At 41.4% G+C, this 14305-nt stretch overlaps 1 protein-coding gene across 1 annotated transcript in view; it reads right to left on the reverse strand.

Moving 5' to 3' along the window:
* cdc5l.S (cell division cycle 5 like S homeolog) overlaps nt 1-14305 on the reverse strand; it is a 54942-nt gene that overhangs the window by 20264 nt on the left and 20373 nt on the right. The window contains 6 exon segments of the mRNA NM_001103188.1: nt 476-556; nt 1757-1921; nt 4236-4398; nt 9047-9195; nt 10490-10678; nt 13037-13184. Coding sequence (NP_001096658.1) covers nt 476-556; nt 1757-1921; nt 4236-4398; nt 9047-9195; nt 10490-10678; nt 13037-13184 — 895 coding nt within the window.

Genomic DNA, 14305 nt, shown 5'->3' on the forward strand with positions numbered 1-14305 from the left:
ATATGTTTAAAAATAGCCCCTTTATTGGAGCTCCCAATAGATGTTCTCTGGTATCTGTCTGTGTTTCAAATGAGGGGTGGGCATGTCTTAATGGTCCCTGCCAGAAGCACAGTAGGAGGGGGACAGCCAATCACAGCCCTGCAGTCACACAATCACAGACAGGCTTCAGTTCCCTATCAGGTCCTGCTAGCTGCTGATTGGTTCCTGTCCTACAGTGCAGTGAGCTGAGAGCCACCGGCTCCCCTGCACAGTCTGGGAATTCAGAGAGCAGGAAGTGGAAGAGAAGGGAGGGATTATTAGGGTTTTTGCACATATTCAATAAATCAGCCTGAAACACAACTTTAAGCACAATTCTTCTATATCTAAATGAGTATAATGCACTGGTACTTTCTTATTTTTTTTACACAATATGTCTCCTTTAAGAGCGAAATTTAGGATTCCAAGAATCTTGGATGAATGGAGTACAGTAACTCACCTCTGATGGTCGTGGTAAATCCTTCTGCACTGCCTTGTGCCTGTTCTTGAGCTCCTTTGCTCGCTGCGCTTCTCTGATTGCCTGAAAATGCATGCACATATTAAAATGATTATGGAATTTAAAGGACAAGGAAAGTTAAACTAAAGAAGTAGCTAGAAATGTTGTACATGGTGTTTTGTGCTTCTGTACCAGCCCAAGGCAACCACAGCCCTTTAGCAGTAAAGATCTGTGTCTCCAAAGATGCCCCAGTAGCTCCCCATCTTCTTTTCTGCTGATTCACTGCACATGCTCTGTGCTGCTGTCACTTACTGAGCTTAGGGACCCACTCACAATATACAGTACACATAGAATAGAAATGTCACAATATAAGGCTGATTAGTAATTAATACACATAATTACTACATGGCAGCACAGAAACCAGTGCAATTAGCATCAGAATTGAATAATCAGCAAACCTGTAGCATCAGCTTATATTACAGCCAGGGAAGCTCATTTTCTGCTGGATAATTAGTGACGAGCCCTAAGCTTAGCTTCTCAACAGCCAATCAGAGCCCACTGAGCATGTGAGTGTCACAGACACTTTCCAAGATGGTGACCCCCTGTGACAAGTTTGAAGTCCTGGAGTCCTGGATCATTGCTGCTATTGACAAGCTGGAACTTTAGGCTGATTCTGGTTCAGTATATAAAACATGGCATTTTTAGTCTTATTCATTTTCAGAGTTTCCTTCTCCTTTAATGGCTACATGTACAAAGCAGAGACAGATTGATCTTTTTACTAGTGAAAGAAGAGGCAGTGGCATATTCTTGCCCTTTATAGGCATTAGCCAGAATGATTATGTCTCATCTAAAAAGCCACATCACTAGTCAATTATATGTGAGTAAGCCCCGCCCCTCCGAATTAATATTCTGGTTGTTGAAAGTAGAGATGCAAAGAATCCACTATTTTGGATTCGGCTGAACCCCCAGAATCCATCACGAAAGATTCGACCGAATACCGAACCCTAATTTGAATATGAAAATTAGGGGTGGAAAGGGGAAAACCTTTCTTACTTCCTTGTTTTGTGACAGAAAGTCACGCAATTTCCCTCCCCACGCCTAATTTGCATATGCAAATTATGATTTTGTTCGGTCGGACAGAAGGATTCGGGTCGAATCCGGCTTGAACAGCCCAAATCCTGGTCAAATCCCGAACTGAAACCTGGATTCTGTACATCCCTAGTTGAAAGACAGCAACAAGGTTCGGTACAACGGAAAATGCATTAAAGACACAAAACTTCAAACCTGCTTTTTGGCCTCTATGTCGGCAGCATCTTCTACAAAGGAATCGTCCTGATCTCGATCCTCCAGCTCCCGCTCTGCGTTTTCCGGCAACACAATCTCAAAGTCATTTTTCGGTGCTGGAAGATTGAGCAAACCAAGGCGCAGGTGCTCCCGAGATTCCCTTTCCTGTCATTATACAAAAGTAGCAAAGTTAGCAGCAACCTAGAAACATTTACCGTATATACTCGAGTATAAGCCGAGTTTTTCAGCATCCAAAATGTGCTGAAAAAGTCTACTTCGGCTTATACTCGGGTCAGCGGGCAGTAGCTGAGATTGCAGTCACTTTTAATCATTCCTATACCAACAGTTCACTTGGGGAGAGACTGCAATATCCCACAATGCCCTCTGTTGGTTATATGAAAGAATAACAGTGACTGCAATATCACACAGCACCCTCTGTTGGTTATATGAAAGAATAACAGTGACTGCAATATCACACAGCACCCTCTGTTGGTTATATGAAAGAATAACAGTGACTGCAATATCACACAGCGCCCTCTGTTGGTTATATGAAAGAATAACAGTGACTGCAATATCACACAGCGCCCTCTGTTGGTTATATGAAAGAATAACAGTGACTGCAATATCACACAGCGCCCTCTGTTGGTTATATGAAAGATTAACAGTGACTGCAATAGCACACAGCGTCCTCTGTTGGTTATATGAAAGAATAACAGTGACTGCAATATCACACAGCACCATCTGTTGGTTATATGAAAGAATAACAGACTGCAATATCACACAGCGCCCTCTGTTGGTTATATGAAAGAATAACAGTGACTGCAATATCAAACAGCGCCCTCTGTTGTTTATATGAAAGAATAACAGTGACTGCAATATCACACAGCGCCCTCTGTTGGTTATACGAAAGATTAACAGTGATGGCAATATCAAACAGCACTCTCTACACATGGTAGTGGGACAGTGGGACAGTGCACACAGTAATCCGTTTGGCAATTCTCTGTCACCATCAACTTTACAAAGAAGTCCGGTTGATCGCTGGGGGGGTCGCTTTGGCAGAATGTGCGCTGCTGGGAGACAGGGCTGTAGTTGTGTCTAGGCTTATACTAGAGTCAATACGATTTCCCAGTTTTCGTAGGTAAAATTAGGTACCTCGGCTTATACTTGGGTCGGCTTATACTCGAGTATATACAGTAGTACTTTAAAGGGATACTGTCAAGGGGAAAAACATTTTTCAAAACACAGTTAATTGTGCTGCTTCAGCACTGAAATCCATTTCTTAAAAGAACAAACAGATTTTTTTATATTTAATTTTGAAATCTGACATGGGGCTAGACACATTGTCAGTTTCCCATGTGCCCCCAGTCATGTGACTTGTGCTCTGATAAACTTCAGTCACTCTTTACTGCTGCACTGCAAGTTGGAGTGATATCATCCCCTCCCTTTCACCCCCCCCCAGGAGCCCAACAACAGAACAATGAGAAGGTAACCAGATATGATATGCCCAAATTGAAGTCGGCTTAATCGGATCATAATTGATCCAATGCGGTTGGTTGCATCGCGGGATCGCATACACACATAGATGCGGCCGCAATTGGACGGGATTTTTTAAACTGACCCGATCGAGATCTGGCAGAAACATCGATCAGGGAAGCCGGTCGATGGCCCCACACACGGGCCAATAAGCTGCCGACTTGGTCTGTTGGCAGCTTTTATCAGCCTTTAGTACAGCACTCAATAGTAAAATCCAGATCCCACTAAGACACACTGAGTAGGAGAAACAACAGTAGAGTGAATTATTTGCAGTGTAAATAGTGTCATTTAGAAATAAAAACTGCAAATAATAAAGGCAAACATTACATTTCGAATGGTGAATCTACTACATTTATTATAATGCAGGTTAAATTCCCTCTTCACCCTCTATCCAAGAGAACGTGCCAGACATTTTTTCAGCCATGTTTCGGGTAATAAAAAAACCTCAAAACTAACAAAGTAGATGCAAATAGCCCATAGCAGCACCGCTATAAGTCAGCGTCCAATAATAAGGGCAATGAAGATAAAGATAGGGAGATATGCTCATTACAGTATACAGTTCACCCTAGTCCATGGGTGCATAACATATAGCAGGAATCAAAGAGTTGTGAGTTATTTCTCCAAAATAATGACCAAAAATATAATTAAAAGTTCAGCCCATTTATTGGGACATACAGGTAAAGGCCTGACGCGTTTTGTGCCTGCTGGGGGCACTTATGCATTGGCTGAGTAAGTGCCCCAACAGGAATAAAATGTGTCAGGCCTTCACCGCTTTGTCCCAATAAATGGATTGAACTTTAAAATTATATTTTTGGTCATTATATTGTAGAAATAACTCTGATTACTAATAAAAAACATAATCACCCATTTAACAGTGAATATACATGTCTACTGGTGCTATAGATGCCAAAATGTGGCCATGAACAAAAACTCTGTTCTCTCTCACCATCTGTTTTATGTAAGATGGGTCGTTATAATCCACTGTGCCGTCCTCGGGATTAATATTCAGCTTGTCCCGCAGCGGAGTCCTTCCAGGGGTAGCCCCAATAACTGGTTTGGGAGTCATTCCACCCCGAGGGGTTATTCCTTCAGAGCTCTGGGAAGGAGTTCTTTAGAAAACAAAAAAGGTTATTAAGTACCAAACCCTTTTCTAATAGACCGGTATAGACAAAAATAGCCACAAGACTAATTGCATTGTGTAAGGACATGTCGGCAAAATCTTTGGCTGCAATAAGTTGGCAGTGTATTTAATAACCAGACAGGCCGAAAAAAATGACAGCTGTGGTGGCCTATGTCACATAAAAAGACTTGGGGGGGAATTCACAAAAGTGTCGGTAAAATAAGTAACCCAGTAATGGCGGTCGACACATTTGTAAAATGTCGTACGTACGGCAAATTCACAAAGGCAGATGTTACCGTCTATGAATGTCCCGCAAGTCCGTCAATTTTCTAAAATGTCGTATATCGTTCAAAGACAATTTGAACGATTTTTTCATTTTGGAGATCCTTCATGTGTCGGAAAAATTGTCGGCAAAACAAACGAGTTTACGAGCAATTCCTAAAAATGTGGCACGGTAAAAGCTCTGTGAATTTGTCGGCTGTTACCAAGACACTTTCTAAGACATTTAAAAGACATTTTTTCGTTCCCGACACTTTTGTGAATTTCCCCTGGTAGTTGCTAGGTAGGCTTTCTTGTTTTCTGTAGGCTCTTAAAGGAGAACTAAACCCATAAAAATTAATGTGGCTAAAAAGGTCATATTTTATATAGTGAACTTATTGCACGAGGCTAAAGTTTGAGCTTGTCAATAGCAGCAATGATCCAGGACTTCAAACTTGTCACAGGGGGTCACCATCTTGGAAAGTGTCTGTGACACTCACATGCTCAGTGGGCTCTGATTGGCTGTTGAGAAGCTAAGCTTAGGGCTCGTCACTAATTATCCAGCAGAAAATGAGCTTCCCTGGCTGTAATATAAGCTGATGCTACAGGTTTGCTGATTATTACATTCTGATGCTAATTGCACTGGTTTCTGTGCTGCCATGTAGTAATTATGTGTATTAATTACTAATCAGCCTTATATTGTGACATTTCTATTCTATGTGTACTGTATATTGTGAGTGGGTCCCTAAGCTCAGTAAGGGACAGCAGCACAGAGCATGTGAATCAGTGAATCAGCAGAAAAGAAGATGGGGAGCTACTGGGGCATCTTTGGAGACACAGATCTTTACTGCTAAAGGGGCTGTGGTTGCCTTGGGCTGGTACAGAAGCACAAAACATCATGTACAACATCTGTGTCTCCAAAGATGCCCCAGCAGTTCCCCATTTTCCTTTCTGCTGATTTAAAGGCTCTAGGACACTGTCACTTACTGAGATTAGTGACCCACTCACAATAGACAGAACATATAGAGGATATACAGAATCAGCTTCTATGATACTCCCCACTAATGTGTTGTTTTCAGATGACCCCTATGCTTTGCTTCTCACTAGAGCCAAGGGCAGGTGTAGCGCCACAGACACTTAACGATGGCAACTTCTAAGGCCTGGATCATTAAAGGGGAACTCCGGCTTCCAAACCAAAATTTAATAAAGAGGCCACATAACACAGAAACCCCTAATACACCCATCACAGTTACTGGTTTCTTCAAAAAGTCTGAATAAATGCCATTTTCTATGCCGAAATCCAGCTGTTTAACAGTTCTTCTATTTCTGCATCATTTGAAATCCTGGCAGGGAAGAAGGGACTTAACAATGATGCTACAAATTGTAACAACTTCTCCACAGCTTACAGACAGCATGCAGGAACTACATAACCCACAATGCATTGCACTGGGATGCTCCTTTCCTTATTGAAATCACATGTGCAGGGAATTGTGGGGTTTGGAGGATGCAGGCTGAGGACAGATGGCTGTTGATACAAAGTAACAGTAGTCAGACAGCTCAGCAAAGTAGTCAGACAGATCAGCAGGAGAGCCGGGGGCTAGGCTTAGGGAACTGTTCCAAACCATTACAAATCATGAAAAGTCTGCATATTTTTTAAATCATGTATATTGCAAAGTTGCTTGAAATTATGTTTACTTTTCAAAAAGCTTAAGTTATGTTTGTGTGGAGTTCCTCTTTAACATTACACGGCTGCTGGGCAGGTACAGCAAGTACATAAGACAGAGCATGTTGAATCAATCTTTTTAAGCTTTAGGGACAGATTTATTAAGGGTCGAAACACTCAAATGCGAATTTTGAATTATTCAAACTCGATACGAATTTTAATTTGGAGATTTATCAGACCTATACCCTGGGAATAATTTGAATTAGACTATTCGCCACCTAAAACCTGCCAAGTTCATGTATGATTCAATGGGAGAGGTCCAGTCATCAATTTGAAGATGTTAAAGGACATGTCAACTCCTACAACAAAAATTTTATAAGCGATATGCCTCGTTACATGTCTTACATACCTAGTATTGCAGCCCTTGAAAAGTGATCCGTTAAGCAGCTCTGTTGATTTTGGCTGCCTGCCGCTGTCCTGCACTATCTGCCTCTCTCCCCCCTCCCTTCGGAATGCGAGCTGTAGTTTGGCGAGACGCATATGCGCACTTGTCTAAACTAATCTAGCACATGCGCAGTTTAGTTGAATCGACCTCGGCAAAGCCATCCAGCCGCACCTCTGAGTCTTCATTCCGCCAATCAAAAAATAGCATTGGCGGTTGCTATAGTGACTGTATTCTGCCAAGCTTTGGCTCTCTGCTCCCCCCACCCTTCTAGCACATATTTCTTCGTGCTGACTGCAGGGAGCAGAGCAAGAGAGCGCGGAGACATTAACTATTACACTGCCAACCAGGATAACTACTGTATGTAAGTTATTAAAAAGTTAGCAAGTCGACGGATGGGAGTATTGGCGCATGCGCATTGCTAATAGGAAGAGCGCAAGCATGAAAAAATGGCCGCTGGTTAATGAAGGCGCAGGGAGGCAAACAATGCTTCAGTGCAGGGTAGGTAGAGCGTTTTTCCAAGTAAAAATAATGCGGTTCAATTGGGGCTAAGGTAGGCTAAACAGGCATGGTAAAAGTCAAAAAAGGCTTGACATTTCCTTTAATAGCCTTCCTGACATTCAAGTTTTTTTTTTTTTTGGAGCAAAAACTCGATTCGAGTTCAGTTGAATTCAATTCAAATTTGATTTGAGTTTTCACGTCAATAATATTCCTTCGAGTTTTAGATTTGTTTTTTTTTTTCAATTAACCTCCCAATTTCAATTAACCTCCCAATATTCGAATTTATTACAGTTAATAAATGATATTTGAAATTCGACCTTTGATAAATGGGCCAAACGAGCAGATCTATCCCCAATATGCCCCCCTTGAGGTGGGCGATGTTGGGCTGATCCGATCGTGGGCCCTAGGGCCCAATGATCAGATCATAGCAAAGGGTAACGGGTGCAAACAAATGCAGCTGCGATCCAGCAGTATTATTAGTCCTGACTGATCGGCATCTGGCCGACTTTCAGCCAGATATCGATCGGGGAAGCCCGACGGAGGGCCCCATACACGGGCCAATAAGATGCAGACTCGGCCTTTTATCGGCCCGTGTATGGCCACCTTAAAAGGATACTGTCATGGGAAAAAAAACATTTTTCAAAATTAATCAGTTAATAGTGCTGCTCCAGCAGAATGCTGCACTGAAATCCATTTTTTAAAAGAGCAAACAGATTTTTTTATATTCAGTTTTGAAATCTGACATGGGGCTAGACATATTGTCAATTTCCCAGCTGCCCCAAGTCATGTGACTTGTGCTCTGATAAGCTTCAGTCACTCTTTACTGCTGTACTGCAAGTTGGACTGATATCACCCCTCCCCCCCAGCAGCCTAACAACAGAACAATGGGAAGGTAACCAGATCGCAGCAGCCTAACACAAGATAACAGCTGCCTGGTAGATCTAAGAACAACACTCAATAGTAAAAACCCATGTCCCACTGAGACACATTCAGTTACATTGAGAAGGAAAAACAACAGCCTGCCAGAAAGCATTTCTCTCCTAAAGTGCAGGCACAAGTCACATGACTGGGGGCAGCTGGGAAATTGACAAAATGTCTAGCCACTTGTCAGATTTCAAAATTGAATATAAAAAAATCTCTTTGCTCTTTTGAGAAATGGATTTCAGTGCAGAATTCTGCTGGAGTAGCACTATTAACTGATGCGTTTTGACATGTTTTCCGATGACAGGATCCCTTTTAGTGTGCCTTTCCTTGTTGTAGCTTCAACAAGAAAAAAAAAATAGTACAACTAATGCTTTAAATAAACACACATATCCTGTTCCAAATCTGTTCTAATCTAATTACTTTCTAATCCAGTGAATAAAATGAAAATCCCACAGAGATAAGAGGCGGATGTCCGATTTGCTTGTGCTGGACTCCATGCACTCAAAGGGTCACAATTTTGATAGGTTTGTGTCTGTGAACTACAGCTTCCTTTTTACATGGGTCCTTTTGTACCAATCCCTGAGGTCCCTGAACGAATTAGATGATGTTTTGCATTCCGGGACCCCAGGGCTATTTGTACATTTGCTGCCATGAGTGCATTGTTGGCACTGGAATATAAAGGCAGAAAGGGATGGAAGATTTGAAAAGGGATATGGCAAATATTGACTTACAATTAGTGACTAATAACTCTAGGGAGCAACTACCTTTGCACTGGGAACATTCCAGGCATATGTGAATAAAAATGGAAATGTCCCAGTACTACAGAAGGCATTTTGGAGCTCCTCGTACCTGAATGGCGTGGACAGCACAGTGTTGGGAGTCTGTACCACTTGTCTCTGTGGTGTAGCTCCTGAAAAATCACTTTCATGAAGAGGAGTGTTGAGGCCTCCCTTTAATGGCGTATCCACGTTGGTGAGGGCCATCAGATTCTGTGCTTCCTGTAAGACACAAACATAGCGGGTGTGTACAGAGTAAAGTACTGAGCTATAATACACGTTCACTTGGTGGACTGGCAGCAAATAGGGACAAAACAGATATAAATGTAAATGATTGACACCCCTGCAAGGCATTGAGGAACATACTCACTACTGATGACTGAAGTATCATGTACAGAGGGGTGGTTGTCAATGGTGCTTTCTCTTATTGGACCAGGCTTCTAAAGGGCTGTCACCGGGGGGTTGGGTTTGCTATTTAACTGGTTCATTAAAGGGATTCTGTTTGTGATTTTATTTTATTTCTAAATTACACTGTAAATAATTCACTCTACCATGTAATATTTCATTCCTAACACAAGTGTATTTTTCATCTCAGGTCATTTTGCCTGGTCATGGATTTCAGAAAGAGCCAGCACTTTAAGATGGAACTGCTTTCTGGCAGGCTGTTGTTTCTCCTACTCAATGTGTCTCAGTGGGACCTGGATTTTACTATTGATTGTTGTTCTTAGATCTACCAGGCAGCTGTTATCTTGTGTTAGGGAGCCGTTATCTGGTTACCTTTCCATTGTTCTTTTGTTTGGCTGCTGGGGGGGGGAGGGAGGGGGGTGGTATCACTCCAATTTGCAGTACAGCAGTAAAGAGTGATTGAAGTTTATCAGAGCACAAGTCACATGACTTGGGGCAGCAGGAAAATTGACAATATGTCTATCCCCATGTCAGATTTCAAAATTGAATATAAAAAAATCAGTTTGCACTTTTGAGAAATGGATTTCAGTGCAGAATTCTGCTGGAGCAGCACTATTAACTGATTCATTTTGAAAAAAAATTTTTTTCCCATGACAGTATCCCTTTAAGTAAGCTTTATCAGAAAGGTCTGTATAAATACACCAGTAAATCTATTGTGTACTCATGGGCTTCTGTATCAGACTTCCTGTTTTCAGCTTAAACCTCCAGGGCAAGGGCTTGAGCATGCTCAGTTTGCTCCTCTCTCCCTCCTCTCCTCCCTGATGTAATCTGAGCCCAGAGCTGAGCGAGCAGGGAGAGACTCAGGCAGGAAGTGATACCAAGTAAATATGGCAGCTGCTATCCTAAACAAACAGAGAGCTTCTAGAGCTGATTACTCAGGGATGGTAAAGCATTCTGCAGATTAAATATAGTGTTACAGCTTGCATTACTGTAGCTTATCTATTGGCCATAAACTGCTTCGGTAGCTTTCCTTCTCCTTTAAAATAACATGTAGAAAACAGAATACATTCGAAAAATATATCAGCCTTTCACTGTGGAATCATCAATGTACCTGAAGAATACGGTCTTGTGCTGCTGGAGTCTTGGGCGTCCTGAGTGCTACGCTATTATTGGCCACATTGTATTCTGACAGTAACGTGCTGGATGCAGAATTGGTAATACCAGACTCCTCTGCGGTCTGTCGAGCAATTTCACTGGCTTGGCCGATCTTCACCACTTCTTCCAGTTCAGCATCTGAAATCTAACGGAGAAGGAGAGAAACGCTTACATTTGCTTACAATCCTTGATTCACATATTTATCATTTAAAGGGGTGGTTCACATTTAAGTTAACTTTTTCGTATGTTAGAGCTGCCAATTCTTAGCAATTTTTCAATTGGTTTTCCTTATTAATTTTGTATAGTTTTTTAATTATTTGCCATTTTCTTCTGACTCTTTCCAGGTTTCAAATGGGGGTCACTGACCCCATCTAAAAACAAAGGCTCTGTAAGGCTACACATTTATTGTTATTGTTAATTTTTATTACTCAACTTTCTATTCTGACCTCTTATATTTATATTCCAGTCTCTTATTCAAATCAATGCCTGGTTGCTAGGGGAATCTGGACAACCAGATGGCTGAAACTGCAATATGGGGAGCTGCTGAATAAAAAGCTAAATAAGTCAAAAACCACAAATAATAAAAAATGAAAACCAATTGCAAATTGTCTCAGAATATCCCTCTCGACATCATATTAACAGTTAATTTAAAGGTGAACAACCCTTTTAAGACACACTGGGGGTCATTTATACAGTCCGCGCACATTACAATGGTTGTATTGTGCAAGTTTTTTCCTGAACGCTAATATATTGCACTGCTCTGCCCGTCTTTTCGGCTTTTGCTAATTCGCAGTGTGAATAAATTTTCGCAAATGGCGCTCAAATGAGACGGGAGTTTGCGCGAGTTAACTGTTAAACTCTGCTGAAAATACAAAATAAGACAAGTTTTCTGTTTTTCTTCCCTCCTTAAAATAGGTAGTGCTTTCTGAATGCCCAAATTATGTGCCATGGATTAACCGCTCATGGGAATGAGCTTTGGTTTCCTCAAAGCATTCAAATGTAGTAAGAGGTCCTCCTGTAGTAAAGCAGTAGCCAAAAATGTTTTTATAAAAGTAAAAAAAAATCTTTATTAGTACACATGTTAGCCTGATGCATTTCATGCCTGAGGTGGCCACTTATTCATAGGCTAGCCTATGAGTAAGTGTCCTCCTGAAGCATGAAACGCGTCAGGCTTACATATGTCCTAATAAAGATTTTTTTTTACTTTTATAAAAACATTTTTGGCTACTGCTTTACTACAGGAGGACCTCTTACTACATTTGAATGCTTTGAGGAAACCAAAATAGTCTAAACTCTGGCTACCAAGAACCATTTCCCACTGCCCTTAGGCTGTGTCATTCAAGCTTCTCTGTGAGCGATTCATGGCAAGACCAATTACCATGTAACTTAAAGGGCAAGGCAACCCCAAAATAAACATTTTATTCTAAGCAACTTTGCAATATACATTTATTACACATTTCCTATGGTTTTTAATATATTTGTATATGCTATTAAAAGCAGTGTTTGTCTGTCCCTTTCTAGTCTGGCTACGGGTCAGGGCACACAGGCAGATTTGAGGAGATTACTTGCCCAGCGACAAATCTCCTCTTCTTCGGGGGGACTAATCTCCCCGAACTGCCACCCGCCGGGTAAAATGTAAATTGCCGGCGAGATGGCACTCGGAGTGATTTGTTTTCCGAAGTCGCTTGACGATGAAACTTCAGGCGACTTTGGAAAATGAATCGTTCAGCGGGCCATAATGCCAGCGATTTACATTTTAGCCGGCAGGGGAGTCAGTTTGTGCAGATTAGCCGCCCGAAGAAGAGGAGATTTGTCACCGGCGACTAATCTCCCCAAATCTGCCTGTGTGCCCTGACCCTAAGGGGGTTATTTACTAAACTCCGAATGCAAAAATCATAAAAAAAAATTGTGATTTTCTTTTTTTATAAAATTGGACTTTTAAAAAATCACAAATTTTTCGGAATTTATTAAAGCCCGGAGGATGAAAAAGTCCAAATCTGAAAATCTGGCATCTCAGACCTGTCAAGGTTGCATATAAGTCAATGGGAGAAGTCCCAATGATGTTTTGATGTGCGCCAAGTTTCGGGGCAAAAATCAGTTGAAAAATCATATTTTTTTCTCACAAAGCAAATTTTCGGGAAAATGTAATAACAAATAAGCGCTAAAAACCCGAGCGGATTTGATCGGAGTTTGTAGCAGAAAATATGGAGATAAATTCGGACTTTGATAAATAACCCCCTAAGACTGTTGATACAATGTAAGACAAGGCAGCTGATTAACAGACCTGACTTTACTGGGGAACAGAGACTTTTGCAACATGTAAAATATAAATGTAAATAAACGTATATTGGAAAGTTGCTTATAATAATAATTTCTTTTATCAGGCAAATTTTAAATTTTTAAAACGTCTACTATTTGCAACTCGTTTTAAGCAAATATCCTCTCTTTAATTAGGCGGTGGTTTTCCATATATCCCAGCTACTTGGCACCAGCTTGTACAAACCTGAGGGGACGGCAGAACTAATTTGCTTCTCTTTTTAGTAAGTTCCGAGACCCCTCCAGTCATCTGAAGAATGGCCGACGGCAAATCAGATTCCTTTTTCCTTTTAATGTTTTGTTTGTCTTTCTTCCGGTCCTTTGCTTCTTTTTCTCTGATGAAGACAGGAATAATGGGAAGAGAGGTGATTTCTAATATTCATTTTGCATACGTTTTGCTAAGCGTAATATGTTCAGCCATAAGATTTGTGCAGCGTCTCAAAGGCCTGAATAAAAAGAGCAGTGATAATAAGTAATAACATTGTAGCCTCGCAGAACATTGATTGGAAAGGTGGAAAAATGCAGATATAGAAAAGGCAAAGCATTAAAAAAAAAATTAAGACCAATTGAAAAGCTGCTGATAATTAGGCATTCTATAGAATATCTGTTAACGGAAAGGTAATCTACCCCATTAATCTAATCTACCCCAGTATCACCCAAAAATCTACTGACCGCAATATGCCAAAACAACCTTTTTGCAACAGTACAGCATCATTCCCACTTCCTATACTGCTAGCAACAGGAGGATTAGGGACTGATGTTAACACACTGCCACCAAATTTTTCAGATTTTTTAATGAAAAAAAAAAAGTCAGACCAAACTAGAATCCACGATTTACCCTTATTTATCAATAAAAAAAAAAAACCACGAAAAAGCCAGATCGACAAAAACCGCAACTGCCACCAAAAACATTGTGACTTGACACTACTGGAATCGTACATTTAGGGGGTTATTTATCAAAATCCAAATTTTTCTGTTTTTTTTTTTTTTTAAATTAAAAAAAAATTTAAATTAAAAAAAAAAGTCAGACCAAATTAGAAACTATGATTGACCCATATTAATCGATGCTTCCCCCTCCGCGTCTTTCTACCCATCTGTTTCCCCTTCTGCATCTCTCTCCTCTCTCTGTCCACCTCCCCTTCTGCTTTCCCTCCGGGTCCGTTTCCCCATCTGCTTCCGCTTCCCCCTCCGCGTCTCCCTTTCCCCTCTGCTTCCCCCTCCGCTTCTCTCTCCTCTCCCTGTCCGCCTCCCCTTCTGCTTTTCCCTCCGTGTCTCCCCTTTCCCACCGCATCCGTCTCCCCTTCTGCGTCCCCATCAGCTTCTGCTTACCCCTATGCGTCTCTCTCCTCTCCCCGTCCGCCTCCCCTTCTGCTTTTCCCTCCGTGTCTCCCCTTTCCCACCGCATCCATCTCCCCTTCTGCGTCCCCATCAGCTTCTGCTTCCCCCTACGCGTCTC

The sequence above is a fragment of the Xenopus laevis genome, chromosome 5S (genome assembly GCF_017654675.1).
Source record: "Xenopus laevis strain J_2021 chromosome 5S, Xenopus_laevis_v10.1, whole genome shotgun sequence".
In the NCBI taxonomy this organism is placed as follows: Eukaryota; Metazoa; Chordata; class Amphibia; order Anura; family Pipidae; genus Xenopus; species Xenopus laevis.